General features: G+C 50.6%; 5 protein-coding genes across 5 annotated transcripts; 2 read left to right on the top strand and 3 right to left on the bottom strand.

Annotated features, from left to right (window-relative positions):
* The first annotated feature begins 111 nt into the window (after nucleotides 1–111).
* Nucleotides 112–2,110, top strand: BP01DRAFT_360981 (uncharacterized protein). Its single transcript, XM_025576032.1, has 2 exons — nucleotides 112–643; nucleotides 734–2,110. The coding sequence occupies exons 1-2, from the start codon at nucleotides 148–150 to the stop codon at nucleotides 1,783–1,785; spliced, it is 1,548 nt and encodes a 515-aa protein (XP_025426729.1). The 5' UTR covers nucleotides 112–147; the 3' UTR covers nucleotides 1,786–2,110.
* Nucleotides 2,099–4,011, bottom strand: BP01DRAFT_202275 (velvet factor family protein). Its single transcript, XM_025571037.1, has 2 exons — nucleotides 3,511–4,011; nucleotides 2,099–3,263 (listed from the first exon to the last, which is right to left on the bottom strand). Exons 1-2 carry the CDS (start codon nucleotides 3,852–3,854, stop codon nucleotides 2,363–2,365), a joined length of 1,245 nt encoding a protein of 414 aa, XP_025426730.1. The 5' UTR covers nucleotides 3,855–4,011; the 3' UTR covers nucleotides 2,099–2,362.
* Nucleotides 4,012–8,062: 4,051 nt separating this feature from the next.
* Nucleotides 8,063–10,419, bottom strand: BP01DRAFT_329224 (uncharacterized protein). Its single transcript, XM_025572978.1, has one exon. It carries the CDS (start codon nucleotides 10,339–10,341, stop codon nucleotides 8,416–8,418), a length of 1,926 nt encoding a protein of 641 aa, XP_025426731.1. The 5' UTR covers nucleotides 10,342–10,419; the 3' UTR covers nucleotides 8,063–8,415.
* Nucleotides 10,420–10,834: 415 nt separating this feature from the next.
* Nucleotides 10,835–11,702, top strand: BP01DRAFT_307552 (pre-mRNA-splicing factor SYF2; the record flags this gene model as incomplete). Its single annotated transcript, XM_025572303.1, has 3 exons — nucleotides 10,835–10,912; nucleotides 10,969–11,604; nucleotides 11,655–11,702. 3 exons carry the CDS (start codon nucleotides 10,835–10,837, stop codon nucleotides 11,700–11,702), a joined length of 762 nt encoding a protein of 253 aa, XP_025426732.1.
* A 431-nt stretch (nucleotides 11,703–12,133) lies between these two features.
* Nucleotides 12,134–13,454, bottom strand: horA (ubiquinone biosynthesis protein COQ11). The gene is made up of 4 exons (XM_025572979.1): nucleotides 13,313–13,454; nucleotides 13,192–13,246; nucleotides 12,778–13,121; nucleotides 12,134–12,702 (listed from the first exon to the last, which is right to left on the bottom strand). The coding sequence occupies exons 1-4, from the start codon at nucleotides 13,356–13,358 to the stop codon at nucleotides 12,281–12,283; spliced, it is 867 nt and encodes a 288-aa protein (XP_025426733.1). The 5' UTR covers nucleotides 13,359–13,454; the 3' UTR covers nucleotides 12,134–12,280.
* Nucleotides 13,455–13,552: the final 98 nt, after the last annotated feature.

The raw sequence follows: 13,552 nt of genomic DNA on the forward strand, positions 1-13,552 counted from the left end.
GTTGGTCGCATTTACGGTGTTTGGAGCCATTGTTTGGCGCGGCGATCGAACGACGGAGATGCGGGAACCCCGAACCTCCAGATTTCTTCCTCCGCCTTCGAATCAAAACCACCTTAACGTCTTGCCTTCTCCTGTTATCGGACCGCCATGTCCCTTACTGGGTCTAGACGGAGCATCGGACGACGATGCCAATTGTCTCTGCACGCGCGAATATCTTCACCAGCGGGTTTACTCTATAGCTCTCTACATTCGTGCTTAATCCAAAACAACCTCGTCCTTCACCATCAACTCGCACCTCGACCTTCGCTGACGTCCCTCTTTCACACCACCGCTAGCAGCAATGCTCTGTATCGAACCCCTCGTCGATCGCCTACGGTACGACGTGCCGAGAATAACCGTATCCCCGTCGCTCCTGTTCCCAATGCTAATAGTGCATACGAATCTCACATCGAAGGCGACCCCGCAACTCACTTAGCTTGGCTCCAAGGTCACGGTGTAGACAGCTGGGCCGACGCCCGCATTGCCAAATCCCTTAAGTCTAATATCACCAAGGATGTCTTTGTCACAACTGGTAAGCACTTGATAACTCGTGCTCATGGTGGACCACCCACCCTCGGTGCCTTCGAGAACAACCCGTGCAATCGTGCGTGATCCTTACCTCATTCCCCCCCAACAAATTGGACCATCGACCTTTATTCGTGGGATTCGCTAACCGTCTTTTAATGAGCTTCAGTGACCCCCTTCGAAGTCTTCAACATCGGCAGATTGGTCCTCCCGCACCACCAATCCTTTCAACGCTGGCTCTGCTCTGCCGGCGCCCTGGCCCAAGTCCGCCCGGCGATCTACATTCAAGCCGCCGCCTACCTCAAGAACCTGCTCGCGTACTCCAAGAGCAAATACCCTCCACGTGACGAGCCGTACCTGCAGGCCGTCGAGGCCCTGGCTACAGGACCCCAGCCGGATCCCCGCGCCATGTGTCTTCATGCGCAAGTCCTTTGTCACCGGCAACACTACCGCCAGGCCATAGCCCTCCTTGACGAGGTGCTCGAGCTCATCTACCCAAGCAAGGAACTCGAACATGGGTTCGAAACGCCACTGTATTTCCCGCCCATCGAGTCTGTTTGGGACACGTACCTCTGGGTCCAGGGCATCATGCACGAATACAAATCCAAAACGAAGTACACGCGCGATGAAATCATCCGCCGCGCTGCCACGGAATTCAAGGATCCCAAGTACCTCGTACTGTATGCAGGCATTTTACGGGAGCAGGGTCGGTGGGATGAATACGAAGAATGCATGTTCTGGGCGTCCAGGGCCGGGAATCCTCAGGCCATTCGCCGACTGGCGAGCTACTACTACTTCACGGCGCTGGGGCGGTATCGTCGGCGCGGGGAGTCTCCGCAAGACTTTCGACCGGTAAAATCGGGCGAGGAGGGCCGGCGGCTGCAGAAGGAGCAAAACCGCTCGTGGTGGCAGCGGCTGTCTGAGGAGATTTGGTCCGGCCACAGCCTTCCGTCGCTGACGCACTACCGTGCCTTGGCCCGGGAGTGGTTCGAGCTGGCGACCTTCTATGGGAGCCCCGAATCGGCTGTCATTGTAGCCGTCATGGACCGTGAGGATGGTCGCCCGGGCGATGGCGCGAACGTACTTCGTGAACTGCTTCGTGAGGGCCGATTCCAGGGTCCAGAGCGGGAAAAGCTTCAGAAGTCCATTGAAAGCTTGCTGGACAATTGGTCAGATCCCGCGTTCAAGCCTAAGGTACCGGAGAGTTACTATGTTCTCTAGGTGAGGGAAGAAGCCATATGGGATTCGTTACTCCTACAGGGAGAGAGTTGTGTGGCTTGTTGTGATTGCTGTGAAGGCGGTTGTAGGTGATGTTTTAGATGATGGTCGCTCCTCCGTGCACTTTTCAATGACTGATACCCAAGCAAAGATCGATAGTCTTATGCAATCTAGAAAACCCGCTTCGCAGTGGGAATTGTTCATCTTCAGGTAGGTTTGTGTAGCCCTGCGCGGTTCACCAAATAATGCGACCGCGACTGGCGCGCTTAGCTGGATCATTGGACATATATTAGGCTCCAGAACTGAAATATTACAAATTAGATAATTGGAAGAAAAAGTAACTGTCAATCGCAACGTCACCCTGTGCTCATCGCGGTGCGACGGCATGCCTATGATCGATCTCTGTGTACTGTCCTTTCCACCAGAATCATTTCTCACGACATGAGCAAGATTGGAGAATAAATATAGAAAAATATGATATGGGGGTAGGGAAGATCCAAAATTGTCTTGCCGCTATTTCTAAAGGTCAAGATTGTCTTATCCCGCGCAACTGCCGGAATGGACCAAAGCTTCTCGAGGATCACCTCCTTCGACCCTTGCCTTTCCCCTTTCCTCGTGTTTTCAGCTCCACGAACCCAAGCTCCTTCAAACCTTCTGTGAGAGGGGATGAATCCCTCATTCCAGGAAAATCCTTGGCAGGATATACGCGAAAAGGATCCGTCCAAGCCTCGGCAAGTATCGGCATCGACTTGCCAGTGTCTTCTACGTGACCCCAGTTCATCAGACGAAACTGCAAGCGGTACAGTCCAGCTGTACGTACAGAAAGGTCGGAGAAGATGTAGAAAGTGGCAGGTTGCTTCGTGACGTGTGGGTTGCTGCTTTGGTAGTCGACCCGTGGCGAATATATGCCTTTTTCGGGTGCGTAGTAGACTGACGATGGATGTGCTGGTGCAGTGCTTGGATCCGGATCCTCTTCAACATAGAAAGGCGACACAAATGCTTTTCCTGATAGTAAAGGGGTGCATTGTCCATGACTCAGTTCATCCGCTCTACCAGTACCGTCGGCATTCATTTCAGATTGGGTGACCCCAGGCTCTGGGATGAGGAAGCAACCCACGGTGAATCGCGGATCTTGAAGGATTTCGTTGTCCTCAGATGACTCTGGATCAAAGTTTGTTAAAAGCATCTGGATAATAGGAGGAGGATCGATGGGCCGTCGATCTCTGTCACCAGCGCCGCAAGCTCGTGCTGCTAATGGCTGCTGTCTGATGAAGAGGTGATATCGTGAGGTCGATGCGGGTTGCCGCGGGGGAGGGGACGGCGTGGGTGAATGATGGAGCAGTCTCTCAAACCCAGAAGGCATACTCGTCGTATTTTGTCTCTGGGGTTGTTGCGAGCGAGATTTGTCCGCGACCACGCTAACGGACGATCCTCCCGTACAATCATAACAATGACCAGGACTTGGGCCGGCCATCGAGTCGCTGTTCCTGCCAGGAGGAATTAGTGCTGTGGCTAGAGAAGAACACTTATTTAGAAATCTGAATGAATGAAGTAGCAGCAGAGGTCAGAGGGTGACTTGCATGCGCGTGCTCGTGATAATGTTGTGGACAGGGAATTGTGTGCATATAAGAGTTCATAGACAAGAGAATCATGATCGCGCATTCGAGGCCCAAGAAGCCCGAGCTGTCAATGGAACGGAGAACTAAGGGCTAAGAAATTGAGGCATACTCGACATTTCTCAGAATAGCGGACCGCTGGGTCCCAGAGGGAGCTGGGTCGCCAGCACTGTATGACGAGAATGAAGGGACGTCATGCTTCTGATGTGCAACAGGATCCCACACCCTTTCCTGATAGGACGACCTAGAATTGAAAGGGGCCGATGCGACAGTGAGATTATAGCCCTCACTGGTTGGGGTTGGGAATGAGAAACGCGGAAGCCCAGCCGTGGGATAAGATTGACTCGGAGCTGCTGTTAGCGCCTCACGGTCAACGCCAGCGGTTTCGGCCCGCCCATCAGAATACTGCCCGCCGGATGTGGCCTGTCTCCAAGGATGCACTGGTGTCCTCGACATCTAGATAATCAGCGTCCGGGGTTTTCTGTCCCTGTTTCTCGTTCTTTATCTCTTTGGTGATTGTTCTCGGTGACTTTCCTTGGCGGCGAAATTCTTTGCTTTTGCCTTTTTCTCCAATTGACAAGATCTAGTTAATCGCTGAGCCCGCAGTTATTCTGCAGAGATACAATCCATATATAGGATCATAAATTGACGGGTCGAACAAAGAGTCGATAGGATTTTAGGCGCACTCGGTGATGCCCAAAAGATGGAGGCAAAAAAGAACGGGAGAACACTTGACTGAGATGTAATCAAAGCGCGCGACGGCATAATAGTATGTCACCGGCGGAAAGTAGATTCGCAGGAATAGGTAGAGACGTAGAAACACGACTTTTTCACCTTCTAGGGAAAATTCCAAGGTCCAGAGGACATAGTCCGCCGTTAGTGGACGATCCTACGGAAAGAACTAGTAGAATAACAGGTATCTATTAGTTCAACCTGAGGATTGCCAGAGATTTCCCACAAAGCGATTGTCTGGGAAGGGGTATAGAGTGGGAGGGGAGATAAATTGGGAGAAACAGAAAAGAAAAGAGTTCCACCGACCTCCATCCAACCAGCTCATAGCACCACACTTATGCGGCTGCAGGTCGCGACGATGGAGGTGCTGAGATTTGCAGTCAATCCGCGGCTTATAAGGCGTTTGGCTGTCGGATGACGCAACTGGTCCAGCGACGATAGGCAATTTTCACTAACCCTAGATTAAGCAGTAATCTGCAATTTTGAATCCATGCCATTATGTGGCCGTGCAAAATTAAGAAGCGGATCTGGGGAAATCGGCAAGCTAGGTAATGGCGTTCGTGAGAAAACTTGTGCGTGCCCACTGCGTATTGAGTGTGGCATTGCGCGGAATCCCAGACATGCAGCAACACTGCGTCCCTGACAGAATCCAGTCTGATATTTATGCGATCTAGGACTTTTGCCCACCACCAGAAGCCCGGCTGTGACCTGAATTCAGTCCTAGAGAGGATGTCCTCAAGACTATCTCTCTTGAAGTGACAACACATCGTAAGTACCTGGTGACAGCCGAATGGGCCTGGAAAGAGCTCAATCAAAGCCGATGTGACCAGCAAACGGACACCAGACACAGCCCCGAAGATGTTTTACCAGGTGATAATCGCAGTCAAGGGAAGAACAACGAGCACTAGCACAGTGTGTATAGAGGCACAGATATCGCTTCCCAGGGCTCGAAAATCGACTGAATCAGGGGTAGCTTGGGCCTTGAGCTATCAGTCACCAGCTATCGAGCAGCAAGCTACTTTCCCGTGTTACCTGGTGGTTGGTGATCTCGAGATTTCTTGTCTCACAAAGCCTGACCTCTCGGTATTCCGCCACCATAAGAGTCTAGTGTAAACTGTTGTTTAGTTGATACACCACTGTTTGCAAAGATGCAATACTAGAGGGTGCAAATTTGAGAATATCACACAGCGGATGATGAGTGATTGCACATCGTACCGTATGACGAGGTTCAGCATATAATTCCGTCAGAGCCGAAAATTAGTTCAAGCAGCCGGTTGTCATGTAAAAATAGCTAAGAATACACCATATTGCCGCGGACTACCGTGGTCGCTTTGACAGCAACTCAAGCTTCTGCATATCGACAAGCTACCAAGGCTTCTTGACCATAGCAGAAATAATTAGGGCCACTCTAATGATGGCCAGACATCTGCTGCTCGATGCAGAAGTATCCTGCAGCTTCTTGGGGTGAACGGGACATAATGATGACGTTGTAGGATTTGTAGAGAATCCAGTAGAAAGCTATTGTGGAGTCAAAAAGTTCCCATACTGTATCCGAGTTGTCGGTCCCATACGGAACTCTATCCCGAGACAAGAACCTGCAGGTGAATGCATTCGTTCGCATCTAGAACCAACATTAGGAGATTACCTCTGACCGCAAATTCCGAACTTTTGCTCTTCTTTCATGTAGTTCTTAGTTCTCTGTGGATTAGCGATGTGAAAGCAGTGGGCTCTAGCTTGGTTTCAGGTTTCTTGCGATGACTCGTCATCTTGTGTCGCAGCAAAAGCGTACCAGAACCAGGAAAGTCCGTGAAGAAGCCCAGTACTTGTGTGTTGGGATGAAGGCCAGCACTCATGGTTCCAGCAACTGCTCGGAATAGCTTGTCGAAATTATAGGGTCATTACACGGACCACTTCGGTAAGCTTAATGCTAAGAATCCATGATTGAACTTAGCGTAGCCGGAGAGGGATACACTTGTCAAGGTACGACAGGCCAGAATTCAAAGTCCTCGAATTGATGTAAGATACAAAGATGATAAGATCGCTTTCGTCGGCCGATTGAATATAACGGGTCCAGACCGGGTTTATTTCCATGATGCCTAGGACGATCAATCTCTGGTATGCTTTGCCAATGGATGAGTATAGTTGGCTTGTAGACTAACGAGGTATGCTCTTTGTCCTTGTGAAGGAGTGGCGGATCCCTTGAACAGTTACTGCTCAGATTGTTCCATATTAGCTGACTAGTATAGCATGCTGCTCTGACCCACATCCGAGGACCCAAAAAAGGGTTTTTAAACCGACGCAGAGGTTTTTTTTTTCATGCATTAGTACGGTAGCATTTGTTCACTTTCGCTACTTGGCGAGCAGGCTACTGTACGTGAGTGGTTGCCTAACTGACAAGGACAAATGATGTGTCTCGGCGGTCAGATAGCTTCCTTGTGTTCTGTAGGCTTGGCTGTATGCTGGCAGGTTTAGCGGCCATTCATCGACGTTCCTCACAGTGAATCATGCAGTTGTGTCCAAATTCCTGGAATTCATGCGTAATGAGTGTCCACACTGAAGGCACCCGTGTAGCTCTTAATCTGGTCGGCTGGGCCAGAGGCAGCCATACGGCAGCCGTTAACAGAGCACGAACTACAGTACCGACCCTGCTGGTGCAATTGACCAAAGATGAAAGATGTGTGCCTTGTTTATGAGACTCCTGCGCGCTTCACGTCCTTTGTCACTCTCGTCTCACGTCTTGCAGTCGCAACCCTGCTTTTGCATTGCGGTAGGGGAGTGTCAGAACGCTGACTCGGCTGAGGCAACGGATTCTCCTTCGCCGCTGCGGATTGTCAGCCAGGTAGGCGACTTAAAGAATTCCGAGGTGACCGCAGTCAACGAGGTACTAGGTGATGAGACAGTAGGCAATGCAAAGAATGTCGAATTCAATGCAACAAAGTATGGTGGAGCGCTTAACCTGGGCAGAGCTGAGAAGTGTCCCTTGGAAGAGTGCACGACACAAGGCTTAGAGCAAGAACTTATCCAGCGAGCATGAAGTCATTCACTGATGAGTCGTCCCAGTTTGTCCATTGAGAAGGACTATCGAAAGGAAGAGTGGGAGGTGGAGGTAGGGGGAGAAAGAAGGAAGGGGTGAATCAAGTGACTGGCCCCCCAACACAGCGCAAGCAGTACAGCCTCGGCGACTGCACCTTCCGCCCATGATATCGCCGTCTTTGGAGCATCTTGCGTTATGGGAGTGTTGCAGTAGTTAGAAGATTCAGAATTTGGCTCTGGCGTTCTAAAAGTGGCGGCTGGAGTCCACCCGAACCAGACTTCGTTGACCAGACAGTAATTACCTTCATTTCCCACCAACCTTACGTCGGGCTTGCCGGCTGATCATCATGTCCGGACATACTTAATACATGCCATGATCGTGATAGTCCCGACAATCCTACCTAATCGTCACTCGACACCAAAACACACTCTACATCCTCCGGATGATTGAACACTATTCGCCCTCGAATACTCCCCGGATATGCACTATATGAAAAATAGAAAAAATAGAACAGCTCGGGAGGGGGGGAGGTTTGTTGGAGAACATAAATGCTGGAAAGGGCCAAAAACCGTCTGGGGCAAATAGAAGAAGGGACACCGAGGAGAAGAAAAGGAAGCCAACCCGCCTATCACAAGTGCGACACCATCACGTCCGATTCTTTCGGGTGCTGATCCTCAAGTAATCATGGCGGCTCTGAGAACTCCCTTACCACTAAGATAGTCGCTTCGGAGAAGGAAGCAAGGATGACCTGGCATCTGGACCTATAAGCTTTCCTGTGCCTCAACCGCGGTGGCACACACTAAGCCGGGGAATCCTAGTAGTCTCGTGGTTTGGTTTGCGTCGGTTTCTTCAAAGAGCCATTCAGGCTTGTAGGAATCTAACCCTGGTGATTACGTGTCAGGTATCAGGCAAGAGCAATTTCTTCGGTGTAGCGGGTTCTGTCACTGGTTTGTCCTCATTGCTGCCGTACTATGAGTGCTCATGGCAATAGGGTGTGTAAATGCCTAGCTGCTCATCCCCTATGTATGAAAATCCATCGGAGATTTCATCCTCCACTCAAGAATGCTTGTATGTACCAAGGGGGGCACGTTACAGCCTCAACGAATAATACTACACCAAGCATAAGGCACACCTACAAGTTTCTACATCAGGCTCCGACAAGTAAAACCTGTCTCTTAGATGCTCGAAGAATTAGTGACTGCACGCTGAAATCGCAGGACTTCTGGGTATGAAAGACCACGGCAAGCCAAATCATGGCAACAAGTCCGGGCTTGGATCCACATGAAGAAAATACCTCATCGCGCAATCACCGATTGGAGTCACACGATTCCTAGACCAGTGTGCCGGTAGGCTACCGACGGAGCTAAACCTTATGATGGGCTTCAGGCCGAAGCGTAGATCTGATGGTCTTGCTTCTATGCACTGCTTGGTTGCGCCATGGACTTCTCCTACGAAGACTGCAACAAAGTGCCCATGAAAACGATCCCAGGCAAATATATGTCCCGTTTTCTCCCAATCATGGGCGTTGTGTCGAGATTGCTCCTGGTAAGACTTTCGCCTTGCAACTAAAAACCCCAGTTGCATCAAATGTAGGGACCGATTGCCGGCGGAACATTGACCGTCGTTGTTAAGACTAACGCGAAGTAAGCCTAGTGTAGATGGTGCCCAAGGCCTAGAAAAATCGACATCAATTGGCGAAATGGAGTCTGAAACTTCGAATGGGGAAAGCTGTGGGCACCAAGCATACTCCGAGTCTGTATCTGCATCACAGGCAACGGAAACAGAGATCAGACTCCCATCATGATCATTAAGACAATCCGCAATCTGACCAAGATCTGCTCTTGATTTCGAACATCCGAAACTATAAATCGTTGCACGAAGCCGCTCAATGCTATCATAACCAACACTACTCCCATCCATGGTCAATATAGGTTGGTCGTTATTAATCACAAGTGGGTCGGAAGCACTTGAATGTTTTAGCAGATGAGGTTGCCACTGAATGCCCAGCCGAGCCTCCATATCTGAGAGGATTTGGTGCAGGATCTCAATGTGTTCTTCCCCGCCGAGTGGAACAGTTTGGAATTCATCGGCGGGGAGGAACCAGCAAAGCGTCTTGACTTTCGAAATGTGGCGTAAGCTGCGATTTGCGTGCTCCGATATCAGCCTCAAAAATGTCATAGCTCGCTGCATGTCTCCCATTTTAATCGCGATCTCTACACACTTGTATGCGGCTCGTAAATGGCTCTCGTGTGACTCAGGCGAGAGGTTCTCTATCAGATGAGCCCATACGGATTCTTGAAGTGTCTCGCAGCGCAATCTGACCAGCAACGTGAAGTAAGACCCAATCCATTCGTCTAGATGCTTGGGCTTCGCCCAGTATAGTATATCATGCAGGCGATTGTTGTTCGGTTGATTCTCTCCTGTTACTAATCCGGTTATTGCACTCAGGCTCTGATGATCTTCACAGAACTCAAGATATTCCAAGGAATCAAGGATAGCGTGGACCAGAAGTGCGCTCTCCGTCGGGCTTAAGGGTTCCGAGTTAACGGCTAAATAGCCTTGCAAATAGCGCCTAAGACCCGACGCTGAGAGTGCAAGCGCTGAGTAGTACATGCCCAGTACATACAAGCGTTGCGAGCAACGGCCGTCAATTCTCTCTACTCGTGTCACAATCCCATTAATAGCGGAGAGAACCTCTCCGAAGTGATTTTGCCGTTGACAGTGCTGCAAAGCTCTGGCGAGAGGAACGCATTGCTGTGACTGCAGGACCCTGCAGCCTCTCCTGTCTACCACATTATTATCAATGAACACCTGCAAATCAGAAAGACCTCTTATTTGTCTGGTATCGAGGCGCGAAGGCATAGGAACGTGTCTATCTGGATCTCGTAAAAGAGTGGCCAAGAACGGCGCAGGCAGAGAGCTTGCCGGCCACTTGTTCTGCAGGCTTTGCAAAAGATGCAGATCCAGACTTGATTCCGACACATCATACTCCGGGCGTCTCGTTGTGCCCGTGAGGGCAAATCGCAGTAATTGGGACGCAGTGGACTCGAAATATGGAGACTTCTTCTTAGCGCTTGGTTCAAGATGGCGACGTGGCGTGAAGTAATATGGCACTGATCTCAGATCAAATCTTCGCCTGGGTGCCAGCAAGTGTCGACGAACCTGTGGTTTCAGCATTGAGGCTCTAAGACGGTTGAGACCAGATGTCGCTCAACCAGAAACTAATATACTGTATCGTGTATGACATGTCCTGTGGGGTGGGTGAGTGGGTAAGCGGGTCAAAGCAAGAGATAAGGACAATCAGACAATCAGGGGAGACTCGAAGGCGGTCTGAAGGGCGGCGTGTCTTGCAAATCTGGGCCCGACTTGACCTCAGTCTCAACCTTGATTTCTTTCACCACCCATGCTGGCATCACGTACCTCGGCTTGGTATCCTTTCCCAAATTAGTGCTCCATCATTGCGCTCTTGCAACCTTCTACTTTGAGCTTGCAGGTTATTATATCGCACAAAGTTCTCAACGAAATGCCCACCGAGCACGACACCGAACATCCTACGACAAACCAACCTGACTCAAAGCAGAAGCAGCTGTCCGAACTGCTGAACGATAACTCCCAGGTATCCTCCCAGGAGTCTGCTACTAACGATGGGGTAGAAGCTGCCCCAAAGGGAATGGATAAGGCAGAGGGCGATGCTGCTCTCAAGGCCCGCCAGCGCCAAGAAAGGTTTAAGGCTCTTCAGGCTCGCGCAGTAAGCTATACAATGTAGTCCGTCTACGATATGCTAATTTACTGACGGGTGTTTAGAAAACGGCCGCAGAGCGCAATCTGAAGGAAACCGCCGCCGAAACACAACGTCTAGCAACCGATCCAGCATTGCTTTCGTCGATATCGCGCAAGCACGCTTTCGCATCGCACAACCTACTAAAAGCTGATACAGAGGCCGCAGGGGAAGATTTTGAACGTAAGCGTGCCTGGGACTGGACTATTGACGAGTCGGAAAAATGGGACAAGCGGATGGGAAAGAAACAACGCCACCGAGACGACGTTGCCTTTCAAGACTACACGCAAGACGCGCGCAAGGTATATAAGAGACAGTTGCGTGAATTGCAACCCGATCTGGAGAGTTATGAGCGGGGTAAGATGGCGGCCATTGAGAAAGCCGCAGCCAATGGCGACCTGGAAATTGTTGAAACCGCCGACGGCGAAATGATCGCTGTGGACAAGAACGGCACCTTCTATTCCACCGCGGATACCGTGGGATTCACAGAAAATAAGCCGGACCGGGCAGCTGTGGATAAGCTGGTGTCTGACTTGAGAAAGGCTGAAGAGGTTCGCCTCAAGAAGCGGAGAGACCGCCGCGGAGACGATGATGGTGACGTCACTTACATCAATGAGAAGAACAAGCAATTTAACCAGAAACTGGCTCGATTCTATAACAAGGTATGCAACCTTGAATCTTCATTTTGTCATCAAGATTAACCATGCCGCAGTATACAACAGAAATTCGGGATAGCTTCGAACGTGGTACTATGATCTGAGGTAGTAACCTTCTCTCACCAAATGCGCCTTTCTGGGATTCCCCAGCAGCGATGCCCAAGCATCTTGCGGCCAACTCACATTCCCTCACTGCAGACGTCTTTGTTGGAACTTATACCTTCGAGCTAGATCAATTCTACAGCAGCCCGGCCGCCCCGAAGCTAGTTTCTGCCAACTTGAGCACAAGACTGTGATGCCTATCATCCCGGATCTTTCTATCGCAGCAGAACAAGAGCACACTTTGCTTAAGCTTCAAGCAGAGCTCGTCCGAAAATGGCTGATGGATGGGTCTCGATTGAGCCTTTCCTATTTAATTACACTGGACCAGCAGCACGTCATTGCTCCATCTCCATATCAAAGCATTTTGCTTGCGGCCCTTTAAAGAGCTGCCTTCCGCTTAGGAAAACCTTACTGGTCACGTATAGCTGTTACTCGGCGTCTGGGACCTTACCTTCTTAAAATCAAGTACGTTTAGTGCACAGGGGGCTTTTTGTCGTTCTGTGGTTATCTTAGCAAATCTACTCAAGGAATCAGCTTAGCAGCAACATGCTAGCGTATCAAAGTAACGCCGAAATAATGCTTAAAGCATGCTTTTCCTCCAAGCCTTCGTTGCTAGTGCTTCGATCATTTGTACACCCAGGGCTCCGCGGACTGACTCGTCTTCGAGTGCCTCTACTACTGCCTCACCAACTTCGTCCACCTTGAGTGGCTTGGTCACCATAGAGCCAAGGAAATCAAGCTTGTTTCCCAGCAGAGCATTGACTTGGGAACCGACAAAGCCACCCAGGGCGATTGGCAAAGTGAACTTCCTGCTCTCATCGTACATGAAGGGTGCCTGCACGAACACGTTGCGTAGTTCTGGTAGCTGCGCCGCTATGATCGATTCCGCCTCCCTTTTGGTTGTTATATAGCGACTGGGAAGAACCGGTGCTCCTGACGCAGCAGAAATGTATACGAAGGTAGGGACACGCTCATGGCGCGTCTCCTGGGCGAGTGCGATAGCTATAATGTGGGCATATCACCGGTCAGCATCCTTTGACATATTGGCTTTCCGCATCGCCCGCACTGCATACTCACCAGAATCCCTATTCATGAGTTCGTATGTGAATTGTCTGCTGCGGTCCCTGGCCTCAAGTGGCTCCCCCTCCTCTCGTCTCTCCGGAAGATTCTGACTGCCAGGCCTTGATGCGCCGAAGACTTTTTGCAAGCCGTTGAAGATTGGCTCCCTTCCCTGCACCACACCTTTGTAATCCGCCTCGAGTAGTATACCCATGCTGTGGATAACGGCCGCGGCACCTTGCAAGAAGGGTTTGTATGTCTCGGGCTTGAGGATATCGGCTCTGGCCCACTCAACAGAGCTTGCCCAGCTCGGACGAATGGCCGAGCCTGTGACGGTATCCCATCGCGGTTCGCCCGAGCGACTATGTCGTTGAGGTTAGTGCACTGCGCACGACGAAACAACAATTTGTTCGCATCAATGAAACTGTGTACCTGAGCGAAGTAACAGACCAGCCCCTAGCGACGGCAGACTTGCAGATTCTCGAACCTATTCCAGAGAGATACTTCCTGTCAATTCTCTATTTGCGGGGTGCGACGTGCGACGCATACACACCCAGAAAGCCGTTACCCCCTGCGATTACCACCCGTTTAGCAGCCATTTTGTATAGGAAAAAGAAAAAGGAAGAGAAAGCGAGCGAGTAGAGAACAGCTTCACTCTAACATGGTCAATTGAATGTTCCAGAGACGATAGATCGATCGCTGGAGCAAGAATAGCTGCGGAGCTTCCGAGGAATCCTTATCGTATCACCACCCACTGCTGTCACGTGCAACGACAGAGTTCCGCGGTGGAATC

This window comes from Aspergillus saccharolyticus (assembly GCF_003184585.1).
Source record: "Aspergillus saccharolyticus JOP 1030-1 unplaced genomic scaffold BP01scaffold_60, whole genome shotgun sequence".
Lineage (NCBI taxonomy): Eukaryota > Fungi > Ascomycota > Eurotiomycetes > Eurotiales > Aspergillaceae > Aspergillus > Aspergillus saccharolyticus.